Raw genomic sequence first — 12,899 nt, 5'->3', positions numbered from 1 at the left:
GCGCCGACGAAAATGATTTTAATAACGACACTCACGGTATGCATTGACGGGCGTTTAAAAAGTTCATGATTGACGGGGCCGCCCGCTCGAAAACGTCTGATTAATAAAATCATAAATCACATTACGATTCGGAAACGCCGTGACGGACGCGTTCATTCGCGTTGCGAGTCCGATCGGTGCATTGTCCCACGATGTTGTCAGTGCATCGACGTTGCACCAAATGCAATTAGTCCGCGTAATGAAATTACTCCGATCGCCGTCGGTGTTACTTCGTCGAGAGCCGCGCATTTGCAACAATTATCGTAATCTATGTTTCGTTGACTCGAAGATACGAAAAGAGCCATCGCGAGTGTCGGGACTGGGTGAATATTTTTGGGCAGCTCTAATCATTTACTCATATTTTTAATTAAAAAAGAAGTTGGAAATTGTATTAAAAATTTAAGAATATTTGAAGGGTAGAGAATTCGAAATCCATAAAAATCGAGGGTTAATCGGTCCTTTAATCGGCTCCGTGCGTCGCGCTACGCTCAGTTTCCACCACTGGCAACATCCCAACTCTAAATCGTTCCTTAACTTCTCGCCTAATGTAATCAGTGTTGAGGTAATTAAGGTCATCAAACTCGAGAAGCGGTTTCCTTGAGCGAGAGAGAAGCGGACGGTCTCGACACCACGTGTTATCGGTGCAAACTTTTTTCTTTTGTACAAACTTTTCCCTTTTTGTTTCGCGAGCATTCGACTTCCACTGGAAAACTAAACAAATATTCATGCTTGATACGCATAGCATATGATTTCCGTAAAATTTTTAACCGTAAGTAGATAGGAATTCTGTGCACCTTTTGAAATCGAAGTCATTGGCGACTGTTTGATCGGTAAAATATTAATAAAATATATTCATTTTTAAGTATCATTCAAATTCGGTAGTTGAATACTTTCTGTAAACATTTCGAACACCACATATCCAGCACAACGATTAAAATTAAACTTTAATTACCATTTCGTAAGTTATTTGTTTCTTGAAAAGAATTATCAAATTATGAATGTTGAAATTATTTCTTAAACACGGCAGAACGCGCGCCGACGGTTCGCGTACAACTTGAAATTTTGTGACAAAACTAAATAATGTAATAAATATTTTATTTTAATATTTATATTGTGCATGGTTAATAATTTGACGCATAACATAACAAGCTGAAAATGTTTCGTAAATATAATTGCTTAACCATGAAATATAACCACGAATTAGAATGTCGCTAGCAAAAGCGACAGTCGTGTACGTTTTAACAAATTTTTATGTCGGTATTACATAAATTGTTCTTTCATAATTAACAACATTTTAAACACAGATTACCGCGTTATTTGCGCACTTTCAGCAGCTTCGGGTTACGTTACTCTTGAAATGTTCGCGAAAGAAGATTTTTGCGCGTGAAACGTAAAATAATCGTCGCTTCTGAATATTTAGCGACGACAAATTTTCAATTTTGATGTAAATCGCGAGTAGTCCAAGTAAATAGTTACCTTCTGCCAAGCTGCAATTACGTTTCTTGTTTAAGAAACTTAATTAGCCATTTATGATCGCGTTAACTGACGAATTTAAGAATCGACAAGTGCAACAAATTTTACAAAACCAACACAGCCCCAATTACGTGACTTTTCAAAGGTACGATCTGTCAAATGTAACAATAATTATTCTAATCGTTAACAGAAGTAAGTGCTTGTCTCTAATCAACTTTATCGTTTACCGTCGCTACAAAACGAACGTTCAATGTTTGTGTAAATCATTTAATATTTTCACCAAATAAAAAATATATTTCTCGATCTTCTGGAACTTTGCCCTTACACACATTTGGACGGTGTTTGATAAAAAGACACGGGTTGTTTTCTCAAAAAGTGAATAGTCGGAACGACGAGCAATATTTATATATTTGAGTGGAATATTGTAGAAATAACAAAACAGAGAGGACTGTACAAATCCAGCATCAATCTCTAGCACCAAACTCCATCGATCAACAATGAAAAACGTCTATCACCTCTACTATCCACGTTCAAATCTAATCAAAACCTCGACGTGTTTCGGCGACTAGTAAACAATTCGAGTGACGACTATCGCTTAAATATATCAGTGTTGTATCATAGGAAGGGCAAAAGATATACGAATTCGGATCCAGTCGAATTTAATTTTCTTCATCAGTAGAACATTACGTTTCACAACGTTCTATTTCAAAGTATGTGCCCATTAAATAACTAAACATTTATATGTGAATATTATACAGTTATAACCATGACTAATTGCACAATATTCGACTTTCATTTAAAATTCGGATTCAATTTCTGTTGTCCAAGTTCGTGTGCAATGAATACAATGATTTTCGGCCAATAATGTATAATTGTAACTATGATTAGCCATTGAATATTTGACTGGTCCATTTTTAAAACTTTATTAGTATTTCAAATTCAGATTTAATTTATAACAGCTTCTTCGATCATCACAGAAAAGCTTCCAATACTCGATTTTCAAGCTCGTATAAAATAAAGAATAGAATATTTTTCCAGGAATATTCCACGATTATAATCACAACTGATAACTACATGCTTGATTTGTACTTTTCGATCCTTAATTAGAGTTGTGCAGCCCTAGGTATTAAGAGAAACTTCCAATAGAAAACAAATTAGGTTCTAAAAAATGTTATAGTGTCGTTAATTTTAAGGATCGAAGATTTTGAAAATACTCCGGCTATCTCGATCGACGCACAAGAACGTCCGTCGCTATCAACATCCCCTATTCGTACTCGATTAAAAATTTAATGATCTTCAGCAAACAGTGAATTGTTACAGACATTTCCCTTGTACAAATTGCGGTAAGAACAGTTAAGAAGTATCTGAACAAATTTGTTCTGAAACTTTCTTATCCGACAACCTAGGACGTCTACCAACAATCGCTTTTCAAACCCATATCAAATAAAAATTAGTTCATTTTTCTGTGAATAAGGCACAACAATAGTGACGATTGGATACTTGACTTGTGGTTTATTCAAAGTTTTTGAAGATTTGATCAAAATCAGAACATCTTTCACTAAATAGGGCACAACTATAATCACGATTAACCATTGATTACAATAACGTCCATGGACATTCCTTCATTAGTGTTAGATTAAAAACTCAACGATCTTCAGACTCACACATCCCTTTTATGCAAATCACAATAGAACAGCGAAGGAGGATATATAGAAATTTAGTATTAATTACTTCGGTTGAACACATTTTGATAAGAAACAGCTTCGAACGGAAGGGAATTAGAGATCATCTAAATCAGCGGTCGGCAACCTTTTTTGATCGTGGGTTACATTTAGTAAACAATAACCTTCTAGCAAAATTCGTGGGTCCGGTAGTATTTCATAACGCATTAGCAAAGTTAAAATTAGGAAAGTAACAGCAAACATAAAGGTTTATTAAAAGGATTATTCCTGAATTAAAACTGATAGCAATCTTTCTTCGTTATACTTGATGACTATATTGGTATCTGGATATTTAACTCTGTATTAGGTCATTTGCAAGCGGATTAATCGCAGCTAGAGTCAAACATCACTTCTATAAGCAAGATATATAAATACTAGATGTAAATATAAAGCTAAATTCTGTTCAAGACAAAAGCACCAGTAGTGGACAGGTTAAGGCTCTCGTCTCAGAAAGAAACAACTTCATTTTCTTTACTTATTCGCGTAATCACTGGACAAGTCACAGACCATTATCAATCTAGGTGGTTACGATCATGCAAAAACGCGATAAAGTCATCCAATTCGTTCCTAAACAATTTGTTTCAGCAATTTACACATTAAAAGAAGTTGCAGTAGTAGACACTTTTTGTTCCGAATAGCGAATGCTCGCGAAAAGCGCTAAGAAAGTAGGCAGCAATGCATGTTATTAGAACACTAGTTGAACGATACCAGAATAAGAAGAAGAAGCTACCGTTTCTTTCCGTCGTGCACTTTCCCCAGCAACGTTACAACCCGCCAAGCTTGTACATCGTGAAAATGAACCACCGTCGTGACCAGAAACTTCTACGATTTTCCAAAAACTGTTCACTACTGTCGCACTGTCGGCTACTGGTGCAATTACCTTCTACGTTAGTTATCACTGTCATCGCGTTCGTTGTTCTCCATGGCTCTTTTTCGAACGAGAGTATACAGTCGTTGCGGCGTCGTTGGTGACAGGTTGCCGACCACCGATCGAAATCTTGCGAGGCGATCGTTCTCGGATCGTACGGCCGATACTTACCGGAAATACCGTGTATGGAACCGGCGGCAGAGATGTTGTTGAGCATGCCGTTTCCCGGGGAGCGTAACCCCGACACAGAGAACGCGGTACCGGAAACCCGCGTGTCACCGCGAATGTCACCCTCGATAGAATCGGTTTCCGGACCGTACACCACCTGGGGGATACTGCGATTTACCGTGGATTTAGGCGCGACAGTATACTCGAGACGCAACCGAGGAACGGCCTGTGTGCCTCGTCAAGGCAAACAGTGGACTGCCTGGCTGCCATATCCGAGCTCCCCCACCTTCCGCCGATCGGCGCGGGTGTAAACTATCTCTCTCTCTCTCTATCTCTCGCTTCAACGCGAACCACCCTCCGTCGCGTCTTCCTCGTCGGGAGCGTGGTTCGTGCCAGCCAGTTCTCGCTCCTGCCCCCAGCCTGTGGGCGTGATATTAAATCGGCTGCTACCGCTTCGGACTCGGCGGCGGGGCCAAGAACGTAGTCGCAGAGGAAGCCTGAAAACGACACGCGGACCACCGACTACGATCTCCTGGAGCATTGCTCGCCAGACGGGAGAAGCCTGGCGATGTCCGAACAATCGAAATTTCGGGGATAAGGGCTCTTTCGGACTATCGACTTTCCGTCGCGCGAGACACCGGACGCGGTGGAACACCAACGTTTTACAGCCCCGAGGACTACGAATATGTTTGCGTACTCCCACGAGTTACCCGGACAATTGTTTTCTAGTCATTCCGTGGGGGGAATAATTCTTTGGAAGACGAAGTAAATGCTGAAACAAAAGTCTCGTGGCTTGAGATACTCTATTCCCTTATGCTCGATTTCTGTGTTATTCAGATATTTTGTTTTGTTACTGTTCCGAGGCAGACAGGTGTATACACCCTGGGCACAACGGGGACTATGGTTTACATTTCCCCATAACGAAGTAAATGTACCTTAATCATGGAAAACGATAAAGTTGAGGTACCTGTTTTTGCCTTTTCGGCGAAAAGAATTGTCGCAGAACAGGAAGTCGATAGTCTGAAAGGGGGCTAGGATTATAAAATTTCGATCGAGCTAAAGTTCATGGAAGTCCGACGGAGATGATATACCAGAGTTATCGACTAATTTTTTATTTTTAATTATATACTCCAGGTGGGCTGATCTTTTCACGAGCAAGAAATTGTTGATAGATGTTCGATAGGGACGATAAAAAACATTGCTCCATAATCCAAGAGGGGTCAATTAGATGTTTCATGTAGGACCCATGTCTTTTGAGAAAAAAGGGGGTCCACGATGAAATATTCGTGCAAAAAGGCCTGAAAGATCACTAGAGATGGCTAGAAGCATTGCCCTATATTCGAGTAACGGTTGACCGGATTTGCGCGCCACCACATAGGCCTGCTTTTTCGATGAATGGACTATTATTACTATCGGGAATATTTTCATTATTGCTAATATGCTTCATTCAAAGTAATTCTTTCATCAATTTGTCCTATATAAATTGGTTCTTTGTATTAAACTAAATATTAAAATATGAATTTTAATTCTTTCGTTCCTCGATGAAATCGTGCAAAAGAAAGTCGATAGTCTGAAAGAGTTCTAATTGTAACGACTCACTCAGACTATCGATTTTCCGTCGCACAAAAGTTGATGGAAATTAATGATAGCGTTTTCCTGGGATTTTCAGTTTTTTAAGATTCAGAAATTTTTTACTCCTCGGGAATTTTTAAAACAAATTTTGTTATACTCAGCGAAGTACAAATTATATTTGTGCAATAAAAAGAACCATCTAAGTAGAAAGTCTTGTCAAGCTCTAATATTTCATTCATTAATATGTTTGCACGTGAATACTAAAAAAATTGGTTAGTAACCAGGCAAGGAGTCAAATAAAAAAACCTTTTGGATTATATACTGTTCACTATTTTTTGTGTATATGTACCTACGTTATTTTATTTTGCTTGACAAACTCTCTTTGCGTTTTTTATGTACACATATATAACAATTTTTTTACACAACTCCAATTAATTTACAAGTACATAAACGCACGTAAGAAATGTATGTGTTTACTAACATTTAAAAAATTAATGTGTCTCCTTACCACAATTCTTTCATGGTTTCACAATTATATTCTCGACAAATATGAGTAAGAATTGCTTAAACAATCTCGAAAATTCTCAAGTATGATCACTAATAAATGTCTGACAGAGATAGCAAAATGCATTGTCCTATAGACAAGGTGTCGTTGATTAGATATTCCATGTAGGTCCATTCCTTTTATATGAAATGGGGGTCCTCGACTAAACTCTCATGCTAGGTAAAGTCGATAGTCCGAAAGAGACCTAAGGGATCGCTCATAGTATCGAATTTCCGTCGTACGAAAATTGCTAGAAGCGATAAGGTCCATTATTCTATAATTGAGGATCTGTCAACTAGGTTTGCACGTTTCTATATAAGCCTAAATCTTTTCAATAATGCGGCAAACCTCGACTATAGTGAGACTAAACGTTAACGTGATACCGAGGCTTCGATCAGTTGCAGACTGTCGACTTTTCGTTGTACGAGAGTTGATGCATATCTGTTTGATTAAAGGGAGGATCTCGACTATACTGTCGTACAAAGGAAAGTGGACAGTCTGATGGGACCCCATGAGTTGATAGGAGTCTGATAGAAGCGGTGCAAAGTGGAGGTAGAATTCCTATTCGTTATTCGAAACAAATTTAGCTCAACATTGGTACTAGTATATCTGCATATTATGAAACCGTACATAGATTTTAACGCGGATATATTAATTACACGTGTACACATGTATTTTGGATACACGCGAAATGAAGGTATCTGGTAGAAAGCAATGATTTATAGTCGAAGAATGTTCACTAGGTATTCCAAGCAGGCCTATTCCTTTTGGTCAAATTGGGTGTTTTCGACTGAAAGACGCCTAAACCGCTTGAACGGAGGTTGAAGACCAGGATATTTAATCCTCAAAAGTCGAATGGTTTGTGATAGTCGCAACAGATGAACGCAAAGGTCATCTCGACCCATAGAATTTATACAGTCATCGAAGACAAAATACTTCCCTTACTACTGAAAATATGGCGTCAGTAGGTGGTTCAAAGTGACCCTCGCGAGGGTCAAGTATTACCAAATTGAAAGCCGATGGCTACAAAATTTCGATTACAACGTGGAGTTTCGTCGACGACCCGAGCACGCTAATCGTCTTATTCGTTTCTTGGAATCCTCCCCCTCTCGCCGGGACCGAGTTCATAAAACTTCTCCGGACGGGTTCGTGAAACAGGTCGATAAAATCGACGGACTTCCGGTAGCGATTCGCGAGGAAGCGCGAGTGACGGGACCGATAAGGACAGACATCGGCGGGGGCGAAGAGGGGGGGGGGGGGGGGGTGGAAAGGTAGGCTCGGCGAAGAAGAAGCAGTCGGTGGAAGAGCAGTTGGAAGAAGGAAGCGCGTGCACGCGAGTCGCCCGACGACGACGGGGGGGGTTGAAAAGAGAAAAAAGCAGGAGTGGGAAAAGCGGGTTGAAAGAAATCGAGAAGCGGTAGTGGAAGCGGAGTTCTGCACGGCGGACTACGGCGGTTGGTGGGGCTGTCCATATCCGAGGTAAACTCTATCCAGGTTACCGTAGTCTGGCTGTCTCTGTTTTGCGGTAGGCGGTAACCGCCGCGGACGCAGCTCCAATGAGCGAGTAGCCCGCCCTCTGGATGCCCCACTAGCTTACCCCTGCCGGAGATTTATTGAAATTTTATTTTTATGGCCGGTGAGCACGGCGTCCGGTGGATTCGTAGAGGAGGGGGGAGGCAGGGTGGCGCCGGGGCTAGACAGGGGCGAAGAAGAGAAGAGGATTCCTTCTCGTTTCCTCCAATCTTTTTTTCCACGTTTCCTCTGTCCTTGTTTCATCCCCTAGCAACCTCTTCCTCGGTCCAACGGGCTGCACGGTATACGCTCCCGCGTAGACCCGGCCGCTTTATTCGCTGCGTCCTTTTAATTCAATAGCTACCCCTTTTTATAAGGTGGCGGGCGTCGAGCGAAGACGGAAGTCGGCCGCTACGACGTCAGCTACCGACGATATGCAAGCGAACTGTTCGCTCGCTGGTATTGACGCGCTTGATATTCTCTCTGCCGCGACGACCAGTCGACGACAATACGGGGCATATAATGCGACCGTTCGACCGGGGATATTTATCGCGACGATTGGGGAATTATCATCGACTGGGCTGGAAACTGGGTGAAACCACGTCGCCACGATTTTCACGGAATCTTCGGGCATCGTCGACGACGATCTACGTGCACGAAAATTCAGAATCTCGAGTAGAAAAAGCAAGGACTTGGGTCATCCTGATCGGTACAGTAATAACGTTAAACTTGCGTTTCGAGTATTGCTCCACTGGCCCAGGAGGATAATTCATGCTTCTGCATTTTTGTATTTTTTCGGCAATATTTCTCTCTATTTTAAGAATCTTAATAAGTCTGGCAAATATTCCGAATTATCGACACAGTTTACGCCATTCTGAACTTTGCACTCGAGCCGTGATCTAGGATCACGTCATGGTTATTATACTCTCGACGAAGTAACGTCGTTTAATAATTTTTAAGGTTTCGCTAAAAATCTGGTAGTCTAGATTATTCTCCAAGGTGAGAGTAATAAGTAACAGGGGTATAGTGTTTTCGTTTACAGATTATAAATAACTATTACGCTGTTATATACTCGGTATACCTGTATATGGACGTTTATTCGGGCACACAGCTTCTGTGAGAAGTATATTAGCACATAATATAGTATAATATAGGTGCTTAGGGAGGAAATATGACAAAATAGATTTAATTGTATTTCGTTGAAAACATAAAATTTAATTATTTAAATAAACAAAGACTCATTGAATGAAATTTGAAGGAATCGTTACTGAATATTTCGATCAACACTTGGGCAAGTGTTTTATTTTTCTAGTAAATACAAATTTTATTACATTATATGCAAGAAAGACAATGTTTAACCAGCATACATATGTATTTTGAGAATGAACTTCACTCATAGTAACATTGTTTTATTTAATACCGAGATAACGTCTATCACCATAAACCAATTGTAAAGTCGAGAGGTGTTAGCACGATGGTTTGATGGAATCAAGCAACCATGAATCGGGCAGGAATAAGAAGACATTTTGAAACCCCACTACTCCCCATTTACCCATAAAGACGATGCCTCGGGATGATTAGTCGTTCGAGAATTTTTATGCAACGAGGAAATCACTGTTCTGAAGTAGTAAGCTCAATCGTCTGATGTAAATCCCATCGAGCTTATGGGATTACATAAAGCGACATTTACGTTCACGGTCATTCGCTAACAAAAATAAATTACTTCAACAAATCACGAAGCTGTGGTCCCAAGTGCCAACGGACTACTGCGCGAAGTTGGTCGGTTCAATATCACGTAAATGTTATGCTATTACTATAGAACAGGACCTATCGACATTGTACCAACCTGATACAAACAGTTATCCTATACTCCTCAATAATGTAATTGTTGTAAACACCTCAATTTCTGATCACCATAGGTTACATATATTTAACATTAAAATCTAGATCTTTTCTTAATACAATTCTCTATGTAAACAATTTATGAGGAATTTATACATATGTATTTTTGTAGATAATAAAAATTCTTGGAACCAAAGAAAACATATAATTTTTTAAATGGATATTTATCATCGAATAATGAAAAAAATGCACCTGAATAACTGCGAGTGTATATGCACGCTCGTAAGCATTCGTCCGCCGGACCATCGTTTCTTTGAACATTTATACGACAGAACTATCGAGAAAATTAGGGTAAACAGATAAAGAGACGTCGATTCTTAGACGATCGCTTTCATATGTTTAAGACAGTTGTTTATTAATTCGCGCGAAAAAAACTATCCTGGTTTTCTTTAATCGCGTAGAATAGTACCGAGGTTGGCTATCGAAAGCTATCAAACATTCAATCCGTTCGTTCAGCACACGTCCACTTCAACGGTATCCACTTTCGAAAAAAACGTCGAAATGCTTTATATAACGGACGTCGAAGCGAGAATTCATACTTGTTCAGTGACGCGCGTCGGTTGGAACAGTTATTTCAGCGTGGAAGTAAGTTCGTAATAAACGTGAAATAGTACGAGTCGAAAAATAACAAAAATTCGTTTTTTTCCGAACTGTTGAATCTACGATTCGCATAGATCGTCCGCAACGGGCGTAGTTGATCGTCGTTGCGTCCAAACAATTGCACCGACTTAGGATCGCGCGTGTCGTTAATTTGCTCGGTGAAAACGGACGCTCGATGAAATTTTTGTAAGAAACATTGCGTGTCCTCGCGTTGGAAAATAAATCGCGGAAGAACAGCCACGCATGTCATGCTTAAGAAGCCATATTGCTCGGAGGGAGCGGATGTCAAAGAAATTTAATAAACACGACGGAAACGCTTCGTTGGTCGACTGTTCGGCATTCCTGCATTAATATGAAAATAATTTACAATGCAGAGTTAATATCGCAGACATCGCGCTTTGAGAGCGCGTTCGATGCCTTATTTTCACGTAAGACGGAACGAAAAGGAAACGCTGATATTAATATTCTTCCCCGGTACTTAAAACGTGCTGCAAGATATGTTTTAATTTCTTGCTTCTTCGCGGCAATAGACGATGAACGCTCAAATATCACGGGGATATGATTTTCTGCGATTCTGTAATATAAATATTATGAAAAATTATAATAAAATTAACAACTTTACTTGATCATCCGTCTAATGAATTGTTCATAACTTCAATTTTAACGTACAATACGTTTTACACAACTTAAATACAAGAAAAGTTGGACATAATATAATGATTTCTGTGGTAATTTTATTTGCAATTCTGAAGAAATAAATTTCAAATGTAAGAAATCCGATAATTGAATGGTACACGTAGGAATACGATTATTCCAACCGGGGAAATGAAAATAAACGGAAAAAATAGTACAAAATTTTCTCGTACGACGCTATGAATATTCATCGGTCACGCGTATCTGTGAATACGATTCGACACGAATGTGTCTGTCCAATACACGTTAATTCTACTTGTGTTGATGTTTTTAAACATTAAGCGTCGTATATTATTCGTTTCCCATTAACTTTATCGTCCTTTAACTAGTTAGAATTGGTTCAAACTAATAACACGAAGTAGAAATAACCACCGATGGACAGACCCATTGGACAAGGTACACTTGCAACAGTACCCTTTACATTTTCAAACGTCAGTTGTCTCGAGAACAAAGACACGTACAAAACACGTTCGTTCTATATTTTCAACTAAATTTCTCGCGTTGAACATCTAAATTATCGCCCGTACTAGATGCCTTCGAGTCGGAATAAACTCCCCAAGTCGAAACGAACAAACAACGAGGTAATTAGGGGCATCGAGGACCATTAGACGACTGATTTTTCTCGTTCGTTTCTCATTTGCATACTCCCCCACCCCCCTTCCTCGAATGCGGGGGACACGCATCGAAAACATTCGTGTTGGCATGTGCAAATACATCGCTAATCGTATTACGGATAATTAACGTCGCTGGTCCACACAGTATTCGATCACGCGGAGAAATTTTCGACCTTGTCGCGACAATATTCGCCAACGAACGCGATCGTCCATGGCGAATGATGTAACCAGCGGTTTCGCCCGGCTCCAGTGTTTCCAAAAATGCTCCGGAATTCTCCGGTTTAATGAAACAGACATAAACGGGGAATGCGCTGCGCGATCCGTGCGCGTACCGCAGGAATCCTCGCCGGGCGATGCATATGTATTTCAAATATTCCCCGCCAGCTGATTTTTTTTATCCTTGACGAGCACGCGGCGGTTTCCGCGCTGGAAAAGTTGATTACCGTACAATTATTGTCGCAACGTGCCAGCATCGATGCACGGAATAACGACGATCATCTTGAAACAGATACATTACGAAAACGGAGTCGATTTATCTTTGTTTCGAGATGTACGTTAGTCCCTTTTCTAATGCTCGCTCTTTTCCTCCTATTCATCTTAAGCGTTGTAAAAAATGACAGAGAACGCGTTAAGATTTATTTCTGTATTTCTCATGTAAATATGCAAAATAAAGTGGGATGTCAACAAGGAGGGAGTTTGAATAGTTTTCGATTCTGCTGTTTCTATGTTCCAATAAAACTGTTTTGGTAATGGTGTTTTAGCCAAAGGTAAAGTCGTTAGTATCTGAAACGGAGGGTGTTTTAAAAAAGCGTATTTATTTTTCTGGTCGCTGGGGGATGAATGGCAACAGCGGCGAAACACTTGGGTGGCCGGAAATGTATTTGCAGGCAGAGACATATGTGCCTGTAGCCGATCGATTTTAAATAGGCGAGACGAGCGGCGGCAAATTGACAATGTGTCGAATGCAGACAACCGATGCCTCTGGCTAAAACTACCCTTCCGCGTTGCGAGGTCGTGGTCCGTTTTAGACACAACGATGCACGTCTGGCCCGCAAGACTTTACTGCAACCGATCCCCCGCGTGGTTCTTTGGTCGTCGAAAATTTGTAAACTTATAAAAAAGAAATTTGTTCTTCGAAGCAAAGAATGTATTATTACTAATATTGGTTTCTAACTATGATCCACAATAAGATT

General features: G+C 40.1%; 1 protein-coding gene across 1 annotated transcript in view; it reads right to left on the bottom strand.

Annotated features, from left to right (window-relative positions):
* LOC122405366 (homeobox protein orthopedia-like) overlaps positions 1 to 4,420 on the bottom strand; it is a 40,568-nt gene extending 36,148 nt beyond the window's left edge. Inside the window, exon 1 of the mRNA XM_043410050.1 lies at positions 4,273 to 4,420. Coding sequence (XP_043265985.1) covers positions 4,273 to 4,318 — 46 coding nt within the window. The 5' untranslated portion in view covers positions 4,319 to 4,420. The remainder of the gene's footprint in view (positions 1 to 4,272) is intronic.
* Between the last annotated feature and the right edge of the window lie 8,479 nt (positions 4,421 to 12,899).

This window comes from Colletes gigas, unplaced genomic scaffold (assembly GCF_013123115.1).
Source record: "Colletes gigas isolate AHSC1104 unplaced genomic scaffold, ASM1312311v1 Colletes_gigas_Sc00004, whole genome shotgun sequence".
NCBI classification, from domain to species: domain Eukaryota; kingdom Metazoa; phylum Arthropoda; class Insecta; order Hymenoptera; family Colletidae; genus Colletes; species Colletes gigas.
Note: the sequence above shows the minus strand (reverse complement) of the source record. Positions and strands in the feature narration are given on the sequence as shown.